This window comes from Ovis canadensis, chromosome 15 (genome assembly GCF_042477335.2).
Source record: "Ovis canadensis isolate MfBH-ARS-UI-01 breed Bighorn chromosome 15, ARS-UI_OviCan_v2, whole genome shotgun sequence".
Classification (NCBI taxonomy): Eukaryota; Metazoa; Chordata; class Mammalia; order Artiodactyla; family Bovidae; genus Ovis; species Ovis canadensis.
The window spans coordinates 69286903-69300911 of NC_091259.1; the positions used below are offsets into that span (position 1 = coordinate 69286903).

Sequence of the window (14009 nt, forward strand, 5' to 3'; positions counted from 1 at the left end):
TAAAATAAATATAAAATAAACAGCAAATAATTATTCATTAGCAGAAAAACATAAAAGTGAGAAATGTGCATTAAAATGATGACCACATTTAGAATGTATTCCAATATCAACCTTGCACCAACCTAATATTTTAATCAGAATTATTGAAATAGTGTGATACCAGGAGACAGGAATCTGTTAAATTCAGCTGTTTTTTCTGAAGTGATATACTGCAGGCAAAGGGATGCTCCTTGACAATAAAACAAGTAGGGCTATTTCTTTTTCCTTCACAGTAATACTTTGGATAAACACTGTGCAGAAGAATATAAAATTTATATGAATCTTAAAGAAACATAAGACTTCAAATAAATTTCATTGATCATGTCTGAGCATCTCTTCTCCCTGATATTTTTGGCCTAGCGTTTCATAGTTTCCATCCTTCTCCTCCACAGGTAATGACCTTTTAGTAACTAATTTTTAGAAGCACTGCCCCTATACATTTTTTTCATTTTTCATTTTAATATATTTCATATTGACAGATCTTTCATTTTGCATTTTTGTAAAATAGTTGCACTTTTTAAAAAGGTTGTTAATTTACAGGAATTTACATGTATTTACATGTAAGTGTTTTTTATTTTCTTTGCAGATGATCATTCCTTTTCTCTGAGCTGTCGATGTGGCGGAAAATACAGTGTTTCAAAGGATGAAGCAGAAGAAGTTACGCTGATTTCTTGTGATACATGTTCACTAATTATCGAACTCCTTCATTATCACTGAGATTGTTCACTAAGTGGAATTCTTTAGTGTATTCAGACACAGGGAGGATAGGCCACTACACCCTTGTCCATTCAAGCAAATGTATAAAGCTGATAAAAAAAAAGGATTTCTTTTTTTTTGTCAGCTCTATTTTTGCAGAGAAAAGATAAGACTGTCAAGCAGAGGCTACCTGGATTAAGAGAAAATTAATTTCATTCATATGTATTTATATTTATAGATCACAAGAAAGGGGTCTTGAATTTAAATTTATATTAAATAAATTCCCACCTGAAAACTTTATTATTGGTTCATTTTCCTACTGGTACAAAGTACAAATTTTCCTTTCTTCGTGTATGTATGTCTCTTTTAATGGGTCATGCTGCTGCTGATGCTAAGTTACTTCAGTCGTGTCTGACTCTGTGCGACCCCAGAGATGGCAGCCTACCAGGCTCCTCCGTCCCTGGGATTCTCCAAGCAAGAACACTGGAGTGGGTTGCCATTTCCTTCTCCAATGCATGAAAGTGAAAAGTGAAAGTGAAGTCGCTCAGTTGTGTCCAACTCTTTGCAACCCCATGGACTATAGACTACCAGGCTCCTCCGTCCATGGGATTTTCCAGGCAAGAGTACTGGAGTGGGGTGCCAGTGCCTTCTCCATTTAATGGGTTATAGAATCATCATATTCTTTTGTAGTTGCTATGTTTTTGAAGTAACTTGATATATCTAGCTGCTAAAGTAACAACACCCTTTATACAACTCTCTCAAATCTTAGGTCATTAGGTTAGAATCTTTGTGAATAACATGTAAGCCTAGCTTCCCCATGATGAAAGCTGAATATGGATATTCATTAGGTTATCTCAAAGTTAATAAAGTGGAATGGCAACTGTAGAAAGAAGGGTAGCCCTGGAGTCAGAAAACATGGCTATTGTGTGGCTGGTATGATGAAATGGACTTTTTAAGTGTGTTGTTATTGATTATAGCTAACTATAAAGACTTTTATTTTCTGTATATTTACTATTCTATATACAGAGTAAGTCAGAACTCATTTTAAAAAATTTTAAGAAATCTTTTATGGGATCACTGAAACTTTCTTCCTTAATTTCAAATAACTGAAATGACTGAGCCAAGCGTGTGACGTAGCAGCTTTTTATTAGGTTAAACTCTTGGTATTTATTATTGGCTTGGACTTAATAAGACTAGTTACTACTCTACCTTGTGAATGTAGCTAAAGTATGAGGCATATTCAAGAGGAGTAAATTATTTTCATTATACCTATACAACTAAAAATTTGAAAGTAAGGTTGTTCTAGGTTTTCCCTAAAAATACTTTTATATCTAAATTTAGATGACTTATTTTTTATATGTTTATCCATATATTTTGAATAAATATAGCTTCCAGAGTGTGTGGTGCTTATTCTTTAACAATTAAAAATAACTAAAATTGATAACAAATAGTTTATTAGTAAGTACATGGTTTTAGTGACAGTAAACTCATTTGAACAGAATAATCAAATCAAGAGAATAAATGTTTGCTACTCATCAGAGAATCTGTGACCATTAGGGCTGTCACGTAGAAATCCAAAATCATTCAGAGGCCAAATCTGTAAAATCAAATGTGATTGAAGACAATTAGTAAAGCAATGTTATAGCATCATCATATTTCCCTTGTCACCCCTTTCTCCTTATTCTACAATCAAGAACAAATTTTCCACATCAAAATAACACTGTAGAATGTAAACCTGTATTTGTGTACATATTTAAAATCTAAAATGTGGAACATTCAAACATATAAGTAATAAGATGTTTATGTGTGTGTATTTTCTTTCACTACTGTTAAAATTAACTGTAAGCCTAAGCACTTAAGTATAACATCTGCATAAGTGTAAAAAAATCCTGTAAATTATCCAACAACACCAAGTACTCATGTCTGTTTTTCTCCTTACTGCCTGTGACAAAATGGAAAGGCCAACAATAACAATAATCTTTACTCTGACTCAGTGATTTACTATAGTGATGCACAGACTCCTACTAACTTACTAACAACTTACTAACAATTGGGACATCCCTGCATTCCAGCTAGCTGGACTCTAGACTGCTCTTCTACAAATGCATATTAATATATGCCCTGGGTATGAATATGGTTAGAAAAGTTGTATGAGAGAAAATTAAAATTTTGCAAAGTTAAAAGCTTCTTATGCTACCACTAAAGTAATTTGAACTTCGTTATTCAAACAAAAATATTCTCAATTACCTGTCATAATGGGGGAGTGGTAATGTTTATTATAGCTATTAAGGTTAACATGTTCCTACGGTGTAGTCATTGTAACAGCCTAAAGATTTCAAAGATCATTTGAAAGAAACCGGTTTTTTTTTTTTCTTGTTTTTTACCCCAGCTCAGAAAAGAAAGCCTGCATTTTAAGCAGAAAACAGTAGTACCTTAAGGAAGATTCGTCCTGTTATTAGTCCATATGGAACAGGTCCATAGTACCTGGAATCTGCAGAATTCTGTAGATTATCACCTTCTAACCAGACATGACCCTTTGGCACCTAGAATTGGAGAAGAAAGCACCCGCTTTCAAAACAAATATGGATGCTATGAATAAAAAAATTATATGTCTTTTGGAGGTAGCAAGGAACGTCCTAAAGTTCTTTTGTAAAATATAGTCAGATCCTATGGTTTGCATTTTTGCTATTATCTCTGGCAAAATAAATTTTACTAAATATTAGTAAGTAGTATTAATATTTCAGCTTTTAAAAAGACCTATCTCTTTTGCCACATGGTTCCCAAACATTAATTTGTTATACAAACCCCAAACTGAGGTTATAAGAGATCAAAACAGTGTGACAGGGTCATTAATTTAATAGACTTCAAAAGAGGTCATTAGGATGTTGACTGAAAATGTGCCCCCCTGTCTCAATAACAGCATAAGCAGGGCAGCCACTCACTCAGCAACATCCTGGGGCCAATACCAAGGCCAGACCTATTAGAATGTTCATGATGAACTAAGTGGTAATTGATTGTGACATCAATTACAAATAATCTCATCATTTTATTGGAGTGGGCTTGTCAGAATTCTAATTAAGATCCTTGTTCTGCCTTTGTACAGGCCATATCTTCAATGTATTATATACTTCAATAATGACCATCAAGAACTAGAAGGACCTATTATAAAATCATCAGTTGTGAAATTAATGATGGTGACCCTCTACTAAATGAAAAGATCTTATATATGTCCCATGTATTAACTGGTAAATAACATAAAATTTTTACTCGATGACAATCATAAGCATATTTAGAACATGTTACTGTAAAAAAAAAGTGCTGTGATATGAGACATTTGCCTATTAATGTCTGTTAATATAAACTTTAAAAATTACTCTCTACCAATTGTTTTTAAAATTATATTTTAAAGTTTCTTTTTTTTTTTTTTTACAGTTTTTATTAACCCAAGAAAGCTGAATTAGTGACTAGCCAAAACGATCTATTGGGAAGGAATTAATTTTCACTATTCTTCTGACTGATTATTACTTGGGAACCTTACGTGAAGAAAAATAGTCCTACTAGGTTTAATAAGAAATGACCAACTTTTTAAATGTCACAATTTGTTTTTTTTATTTTTTTTTATTTTTTTTATTTTTATTTTTTTGCCTTTTCGAATGAAGGTTTTTTTTTTTTTTTTAATTTTTAGTTTTTTATTTTTTAAATTTTAAAATCTTTAATTCTTACATGCATTCCCAAACATGAACCCCCCTCCCACCTCCCTCCCCAGAACATCTTTCTGGGTCATCCCCATGCACCAGCCCCAAGCATGCTGCATCCTGCGTCAGACATAGACTGGCGATTCAATTCACATGATAGTATACATGTTAGAATGTCATTCTCCCAAATCATCCCACCCTCTCCCTCTCCCTCTGAGTCCAAAAGTCCGTTATACACATCTGTGTCTCTTTCCCTGTCTTGCATACAGGGTCGTCATTGCCATCTTCCTAAATTCCATATATATGTGTTAGTATACTGTATTGGTGTTTTTCTTTCTGGCTTACTTCACTCTGTATAATCGGCTCCAGTTTCATCCATCTCATCAGAACTGATTCAAATGAATTCTTTTTAACGGCTGAGTAATACTCCATTGTGTATATGTACCACAGCTTTCTTATCCATTCATCTGCTGATGGACATCTAGGTTGTTTCCATGTCCTGGCTATTATAAACAGTGCTGCAATGAACATTGGGGTACATGTGTCTCTTTCAATTCTGGTTTCCTCGGTGTGTATGCCCAGAAGTGGGATTGCTGGGTCATAAGGTAGTTCTATTTGCAATTTTTTAAGGAATCTCCACACTGTTCTCCATAGTGGCTGTACTAGTTTGCATTCCCACCAACAGTGTAGGAGGGTTCCCTTTTCTCCACACCCTCTCCAGCATTTATTGCTTGCAGATTTTTGGATCGCAGCCATTCTGACTGGTGTGAAGTGGTACCTCATTGTGGTTTTGATTTGCATTTCTCTAATAATGAGTGATGTTGAGCATCTTTTCATGTGTTTGTTAGCCATCCGTATGTCTTCTTTGGAGAAATGTCTATTTAGTTCTTTGGCCCATTTTTTGATTGGGTCGTTTATTTTTCTGGAGTTGAGCTGCAGAAGTTGCTTGTATATTTTTGAGATTAGTTGTTTGTCAGTTGCTTCATTTGCTATTATTTTCTCCCATTCAGATGGCTGTCTTTTCACCTTGCTTATATTTTCCTTTGTTGTGCAGAAGCTTTTAATTTTAATTAGATCCCATTTGTTTATTTTTGCTTTAAAAACCATCTTTTAGAGCTGTTAGGTTCACAGCATGGAGACAGGTATGGAGATTTCCCATATGCCTCCCACCCCCACACATGCATGGCCTCCCTATTACTGACATCCCCCACTAGAGTGGCATATTTGTTACACCTGGTGAACTCACACTACCATCATAATCACCCAAAGTCCCATAGTTTACTTAGGATTCACTCTTGGTGTTGTATAATCTGTGAATTTGGGGAAAAGACTCTGATGCTGGGAGGGATTGGGGGCAGGAGGAGAAGGGGACGACCGAGGATGAGATGGCTGGATGGCATCACGGACTCGATGGACGTGAGTCTGAGTGAACTCCGGGAGATGGTGATGGACAGGGAGGCCTGGCGTGCTGCGATTCATGGGGTCGCAAAGAGTCGGACACACTGAGCGACTGAACTGAACTGATGACATGGATCCTCTACCACAGTATTATACAGGATATTTTCACTGCCCCCCAAATCCTCTGTGATCTGCCTATTTCATTTCTCCCCCCACCTCCACTGCCATCACCTCTGAATTTTAACTTTTGGAAAAATTAATTTGTACAAGCATGTAAAATATGAAGTACACTTCACATCAGATACAATTTTGGAATGTCTATTTAGAAATATTAGCCCAAAATGAATCAAGCTAAATATTTTCCTTTAGATACACTTAAATGTCAAATCTGTTTGAAGAGAAAGAATAGAAGTGTTTTGAAAGAATATCAGATATTGTAAGATCATTAACTCCTACTGGTAGAACTACTGTAGGTTCTAGGGACAATAGCAAAGTTAGTTCATACCTATATAATAAGTTGATTTATGTGCTGTGAAGCATAATGCTGCTCAAATAGAAAAATGAGTACATCTCAGGTCACAGATGAAAATAACAAAATAGTATACCTGGAAATAGTATATGTGGGCTTTCCAGGTAGCTCAAATGGTAAAGAGTCTGCCTGCAATGCAGGAGACCAGAGTTCGATCCCTGGGATCTCCAGGGAAGATCCCCTGGAGAAGGGCATGGCAACCCACTCCAGTACTCTTGCCTGGAGAATTCCACAGACAGAGGGCCTGGCAGGCTATAGTCCATGGGGTCTCACAGGGTCAGACATGACTGAAGCGACTAAGCAGCAGCAGCATAAAGTACACAAATCAAGGGAGCAGCCTCATCACCGATGGTACCTTTAATAAGAGCTTCTCTATGAACAGGAAGACCTTCAAGTTTGAGTCTTAAAATCAGTCACCTTTGGTGACCTACCCCTCTATCAATTACTCACTCACTATCAATTCATTATGTTTGAAATTAGTTTTGGAACACATACTGATTTTTGATATGGGGTAACGGTGTACACTTTATAATCAATTTTACAGACATATACTTAACAGTAAAATGGACTTATTTTAAGTTTTGACAAATGTGCACTCTTGTGTAATCACTTACTGCAATCAAGATGTAGAACATTACTATCATGCCAAGTTCCCTCCTTTTCAGTCAACCTCCCAACCCCTATACTTCGTACTAGCAACCAGTGATCAGTCTCCTGTTTAACTAGAGACTAGTTTAACTTGTTCCCTAATCTCATACAAAGGAGACTACACATTACATACTATTTTGTGTCTGGCTTTTGTTGAGCGGTTTTTAAATGATTAATACATGTTACCTGTATCAGTCTTTCATTTCTTTTTACTGCTGAATATTGTTCAGTTGCTAAGTTGTGTCCGATTCTGTGACCCAATGTATTGTAGCTTGCAAGGCTCCTCTGTCCAGGCAAGAATACTGGAGTGGGTTGCCATTTCCTTCTCCAGGGGATCTTCCTGACCTGGGGGGTCAAACCCGTGTCTCCTGCACAAGCAGGTGAATTCTTAACCACTGAGCCACCCGTGAAGCCCTTCTGAGAATATCCCATTGTAAATCACAGTAATTTTCCCCATGAACCTGTTGATGGATATTTGAGTAACCTGCAATTTTTGGCTATTACAAATAAAGCACTATGAACACTGATGTATACACATCTATTTTTTTCCAGTAAATATGTAAAAGTGGAATTTCTGGGTCGTAAGTGTCTGTTTAAACTTTTCTAAAATAATACCATTTCACATTCCCAAAACCAATGTGTGTGTGTTTCTGTTGCCTTATAACCTTGGTATTTTCCGTTTTTAAATGTTTTGCCTGTCTAGTAGGCTATTTTGTTATCACACTGTGGTTTTCACTTGCATTTCTCTTTTCCTTGTACCTATTAGTGTATCTTTTGTGAAATGTCTACTGGAAAATATTTTGCTCATTTTAAAACTGGATTATTATTCTTCATTTTAAGAGCTCTTTATATACCTTGAGTATAAGTTATTATTTCTTCACAATCTAGGATCTTTATCTTTTGCATTTTCCTACCTGCTGTATGGCAGAAAGTGAAGAGGAACTAAAAAGCCTTCTGATGGAAGTGAAAGAGGAGAGTGAAGAAGTTGGCTTAAAGCTCAACATTCAGAAACTGAAGATCATGGCATCCGGTCCCATCACTTCATGGGAAATAGATGGGGAAACAGTGGAAACAGTGTCACACTTTATTTTTTTGGGCTCCAAAATCACTGCAGATGGTGACTGCAGCCATGAAATTAAAAGACGCTTACTCCTTGGAAGAAAAGTTATGCCCAACCTAGATAGCATATCCAAAAGCAGAGACATTACTTTGCAAACTAAGGTCCGTCTAGTCAAGGCTATGGTTTTTCCTGTGGTCATGTATGGATGTGAGAGCTGGACTATAAAGAAAGCTGAAGAATTGATGCTTTTGAACTGTGGTGTTGGAGAAGACTCTTGAGAGTCCCTTGGACTGCAAGGAGATCCAACCAGTCCATTCTGAAAGAGATCAGCCCCAGGATTTCTTTGGAAGGAATGATGCTAAAGCTGAAACTCCAGTACTTTGGCCACCTCATGCAAAGAGTTGACTCATTGGAAAAGACTCTGATGCTGGGAAGGATTGGGGGCAGGAGGAGAAGGGGACAACAGAGGATGAGATGGCTGGATGGCATCACTGACTCGATGGGCGTGAGTCTGAGTGAACTCCGGGAGTTGGTGATGGACAGGGAGGCCTGGCGTGCTGCGGTTCATGGGATCACAAAGAGTCAGACACGACTGAGTGACTGAACTGAACTGAAAGACCATATAAATTATACTCTTAAAATTTTACTTGGTTCTTTCTTCTATTTAGCACTTCTTCCCTTCTTATGTTTACCCTCTAGATCCTTGAAAGTATTTATAATTAATGTTTTAGAGCAGGTGTCCCCAAGTTTCTAGGATCTAATGCCTAATGATCTGAGGTGGAGCTGATATAATAGAAATAAAGGGCACAGTAAATGTGTTTGAGTCATCCTGAAACCATCCCCTGTGATCAGTGGGAAAATTGTCTTCCAGAAAACTGATCCCTGGTGCTAAACAAACTGGGGACCACTGTTTTAAGAGCACATGACTATTAATTCCATTATCTCTGTCATTTCTGGATCTATCTATCTTCTGTCATGGGTTTCATTTTCCCACTTCTTTACATATCTAATTTGTGACTGAGTTGAACACTCATTTGTTGAGTGGATTTTGTTCTCTTTTAAGACAGTGTAGATACAGTATACTAATACATATATATGGAATTTAGAAAGATGGTAATGATAACCCTGTATGCGAGAAAGCAAAAGAGACACAGATGTATAGAACAGTCTTTTGGACTCTGTGGGAGAAGGAGCGGGTGGAATGATTTGGGAGAATGGCATTGAAACATGTATAATATCATATAAGAAACAAATCGCCTGTCTAGGTTTGATGCTGGGTGCACTGGGATGACCCGGAGGGATGGTGTGGAGGGGGAGGTGGGAGGGGTGTTCGGGATTGGGAACACTTGTACACCTGTGGTGGATTCATGTTGATGTGTGGCAAAACCAATACAATACTGTAAAGTTAAAAAAAAAAAGACACACACACACACACACACAAAGACCGCGTAGAATGTTGAGGAGGTCTGTTTGGTTTTTAGAAGGCAGTTAGGTTTGTGAAGTAATGCTCAAAATTCTCCAAGCTAGGCTTCAGCAATATGTCAACTGTGAACTTCCTGAAGTTCCAGCTGCTTTTAGAAAAGGCAGAGGAACCAGAGATCAAATTGCCAACATCTGCTGGATCATGGAAAAAGCAAGAGAGTTCCAGAAAAACATGTATTTCTGCTTTACTGACTATGCCAAAGCCTTTGACTGTGTGGATCACAATAAACTGGAAAATTCTTCAAGAGATGGTAATATCAGACCACCTGACCTGCCTCTTGAGAAATCTGTATGCAGGCCAGGGAGCAACAGTTAGAACTGGACATGGAACAACAGACTGGTTCCAAATAGGAAAAGGAGTGCATCAAGGCTGTATATTGTCACCCTGCTTATTTAACTTCTATGCAGAGTACACAATGAGAAACGCTGGACTGGAAGAAACACAACCTGGAATCAACAATGCCGGGAGAAATATCAATAACCTCAGATATGCAGATGACACCACCCTTATGGCAGAAAGTGAAGAGGAACTAAGAAGGCTTTTGATGGAAGTGAAAGAGGAGAATGAAGAAGTTGGCTTAAAGCTCAACATTCAGAAAATAAAGATCATGGCATCCGGTCCCATCACTTCATGGGAAATAGATGGGGAAACAGTGGAAACAGTGTCACACTTTATTTTTTTGGGCTCCAAAATCACTGCAGATGGTGACTGCAGCCATGAAATTAAAAGACCCTTACTCCTTGGAAGAAAAGTTATGCCCAACCTAGATAGCATATTCAAAAGCAGAGACATTACTTTGCAAACTAAGGTCTGTCTAGTCAAGGCTATGGTTTTTCCAGTAGTCATGTATGGATGTGAGAGTTGGACTGTGAAGAAGGCTGAGCGCCGAAGCATTGATGCTTTTGAGCTGTGGTGTTGGAGAAGACTCTTGAGAGTCCCTTGGACTGCAAGGAGATCCAACCAGTCCATTCTGAAAGAGATCAGCCCTGGGATTTCTTTGGAAGGAATGATGCTAAAGCTGAAACTCCAGTACTTTGGCCACCTCATGCAAAGAGTTGACTCATTGGAAAAGACTCTGATGCTGGGAAGGATTGGGGGCAGGAGGAGAAGGGGACGACAGAGGATGAGATGGCTGGATGGCATCACTGACTCGATAGGCGTGAGTCTGAGTGAACTCTGGGAGTTGGTGATGGACCAGGAGGCCTGGCGTGCTGCGATTCATGGGGTCGCAAAGAGCCGGACACGACTGAGCGACTGAACTGAACTGAACCAAGTTTGTGAATCAGCTTATTCCTTTCAAGCCTTGTTTTTAAGTTGGGCCTGTCATACTGAATATTCCAAGGGCTAGTCTAGCCCACTCCTAAGGCATGATATTCCATGGTCTCTTCTGGATATTCAGTGAGCCCTGTGGCTGATAAAAACTCCAACAACTCTCAGTCCTGTGTGACCTCTGGAAATTGCTAGGCTGGTCCCCACCAGCTGTTCTTCGCTCAGTCTCTAAGCTTCACCATGCCTGCTAAGTTGCTTCAGTTGTATCTGACTCTGTGACCCCATGGACTGTAGCCTGCCAGGCTCCTCTGTCTGTAGGATTCTCCAGGCAAGAATACTGGAGTGGGTTGTCATTTCCTCCACCAGGAGATCTTGTCGACCCAGGGATCGAACCCGGGTCTTCTACATTGCAGGTGGATTCTTTACTGTCTGAGCCACCAGGGAAGCCCAAATTTCACCATATGCGGACACAATTCAGTGTTGAGCCCCAAATCCAAGAGAACACTTGTGCATATTTCTCAAGATCATTCTGTGGCTCTTTTCTCCCTAGTGGTTGATGCATAAATTCTAACCACTTAAATGTCCCTCTGCTCTAATCTCTGTTTCCTCAACTCAGCAACACCACTGTCCTTTGATTGAATTTTCCTTCCTCGGAACCTCTGAAAACTGCCTTAAAGGGAGAAGTAGGGGAAAATATAAGGTTTGTTCGTTTCCCTTCCCCCAGGAATCTGTCTTGTACTGCCTGCTGTACACCGTCTGAAAACACTTATTTTACAGTTTGTCCAATTTTCCAGTTCTTTATGGAAGTAGAGCAAGTTCAGCACCAGTTACTCCATAATTGCTAGATGTTCAAATTATCTAATTTTTAAAGTCTTTTTTTTTAAGCATACCTCATAACAATATGAAGAGAATCCTTCTAGTTGAGAACTAAAAATTTTAATGTAAGTAAGGGGTGATTTTGCATCTCTACCTTGATTCCCCTTCAGGGGCATCCCCTGTATGTTTTCATTCTATCCTTTGCCTATCAAAATCTCAGAAAGATTTGCCAAACTCAGCAGGCCATTATGTATAAGCAAGGAAGCTGAATACGGTATTGCTTGCATCTGAAAATTGACAATAAATATTCCTCAGTAGGCAGAAGTTAAATTGAGTTTATTTATAGAATAGTCACACCCAGCAGACAGCAATAGAAGGGCTTGGGGCTTCCCTAGAGGCTCAGTGGTAAAGAATCTGCCTGCCAATGCAAGAGATGTAGATTGATCCCTGGGTTGAGAAGATTCCCTTAAGAAGGAAATTGGGTCTCTCCCACTCCAGTATTCTTGCCTGGAAAATCCTATAGACAGAGGAGCCTGGCAGGCTACAGTCCATGTGGTCACAAGAGAGTTGCACTACTATACAACAATAGGACTTACACGGATACCGTCAGTGAAAAAAATTACAGGGTATACTTAGGTATAATTACTTTTTAAAAAAACCATAAAGTTTTATGTATCTCAAAATTTACATTTTGGGGATCAGTATGTATTACTTGAATAATTCAATTACATATATGTGTACATACACATATATGTGTCTTAATATGCTTAGTTATTTTAATAATACTTGTACTTTTTAAAAAAGGAGAACATTGTCCATCACAATGCAGGTCATGAAGAGCTTTACTGAAGTAAAAACAATTTTTTTTGCTTTGCTTGTGTGGAAACAGACCCAACTTCCAATCCATACAGCAGGCGCTGCTTCTTTGCACAGTACAAGTAAATGACTGCAATTATAATACTGTCACTAGACCTCTGGGTAACTGAGTCTAGCTATGAACTTATTTATTTAAGTAAATATAAAGTACAACACATTTTTGGTATGGGTTCAAAACTTAAAACCTGACTTTTCTGCTCAGGTGAGTGGAGTGGAATGAAGCAATGAACAGAACAAAAAGTTCCTTTCTAACCCAAAACACAGTTATTGTCTGTTGGATTAATCTATATGTTATTACTATGTTCAAAATTCAGGTAAGAAAAAATTCTATAGCAATATTATTTAATAAGATATTAACAGATAAAATAGATTAAAATATATTTTAAATTATTTGTAAAAAGCCATTATAACTTTCCAATTAAAGTGGAACTCATATTTATAATAAATGTTTTACAAATGGCCAAAAGTGGAAATCCTAATTCCATGTCTTTGTTCATCATTTCTCATAACGAAAACTTTTAAAAGTAGCTAATTGCTTTTTCTTTTTGTACTTTTGGAAATATGCCATGACAACTTGAATGAATGCACAAAACTGAGTAAGAATATATGAATATATGTCTACAATGCCAGTTAGAAATTTTTGCTCAACTTTGAATTTTCCCAGTGTCTCAGATATAGCTAGCTTTAGGGCTAACTTTTAAAGCATTAAAAGAACCCTTAAATTATTCTTGGTTTTTCCTTTCTACGTCAGAGGTTTACCTCCTGAGCTATGATAAAACCTAATCTCAGGGCAGGACAAAAGAATCAAGGCTCTGGTTCTCAGCTATACTTACTGAGGTCTAGTTAAGTGCCTCCTTTATAGTACAAGCAACAAATGTAATTGCCTCATGGCCTGCGGGTGTCCACTGAACAAAAGCAGCTTTTGTGAACCAACCCACAGGTGTTACCTTTCTTGATTCAAGTGAAATCTGATGAAAGAGTCCACAATATCAAATAACACATTTACTAAACTGTAATCAAACTTATTATTCGATTAAGGAAAGACTGATTAAGAAAAAGTTCTGACTAAAGAGTAAGATATTTGCATGTTCAACCTTTCAAAAGTTTAAAAAAACAGGAAATCCTAGTAAGAGACTGATTTTTAATTAACTGTTTGCCAGACATTTAAAAATTTACAGTCAGCCAAGGCAGGGTATGCACTGGCCTTATTATTGTTCATGACTCTTTAATGGTTCTTCTAAAATGGCTGTGAATGTAAAGAAAACAATAATTACTGAAGAAGCAAAAATCATAAAGGTAATAAGGGGAGGGGTAAAGCTTCTGAAATCCTTTTTTTACATGATTTTTTTTTTCCTGGAAAAAAGAAAAGGAGAGGCATACAAAATGTAGTCATAGTAAGATGGTATGCACACAAACTAGTGGAGAGAACGCTTGTGAAATGAGAGAATTTATTATATAGTTTTAAAGAACTTCACACACAGCCCAGTATTTGTATGACTC

At 37.6% G+C, this 14009-nt stretch overlaps 2 protein-coding genes across 16 annotated transcripts in view; one reads left to right on the forward strand and one right to left on the reverse strand.

Annotated features, from left to right (window-relative positions):
* The window catches only part of DNAJC24 (DnaJ heat shock protein family (Hsp40) member C24), a 72748-nt gene extending 71713 nt beyond the window's left edge, over positions 1-1035 (forward strand). For both annotated transcript variants that reach the window (XM_069554667.1, XM_069554668.1), the window contains exon 5: positions 626-1035. In XM_069554667.1, the coding sequence (XP_069410768.1) occupies positions 626-756 (131 nt within the window). In that variant the 3' untranslated portion in view covers positions 757-1035. The remainder of the gene's footprint in view (positions 1-625) is intronic.
* The window catches only part of IMMP1L (inner mitochondrial membrane peptidase subunit 1), a 90853-nt gene that overhangs the window by 1013 nt on the left and 75831 nt on the right, over positions 1-14009 (reverse strand). For 13 of the 14 annotated variants that reach the window (XM_069554652.1, XM_069554660.1, XM_069554654.1 and 10 more), the window contains 2 exons: positions 3168-3278; positions 123-2332 (listed from right to left, as the gene is read on the reverse strand). In XM_069554652.1, coding sequence (XP_069410753.1) covers positions 2264-2332; positions 3168-3278 — 180 coding nt within the window. In that variant the 3' untranslated portion in view covers positions 123-2263. The remainder of the gene's footprint in view (positions 1-122; positions 2333-3167; positions 3279-14009) is intronic. The other variant, XM_069554666.1, reaches the window with a different exon arrangement.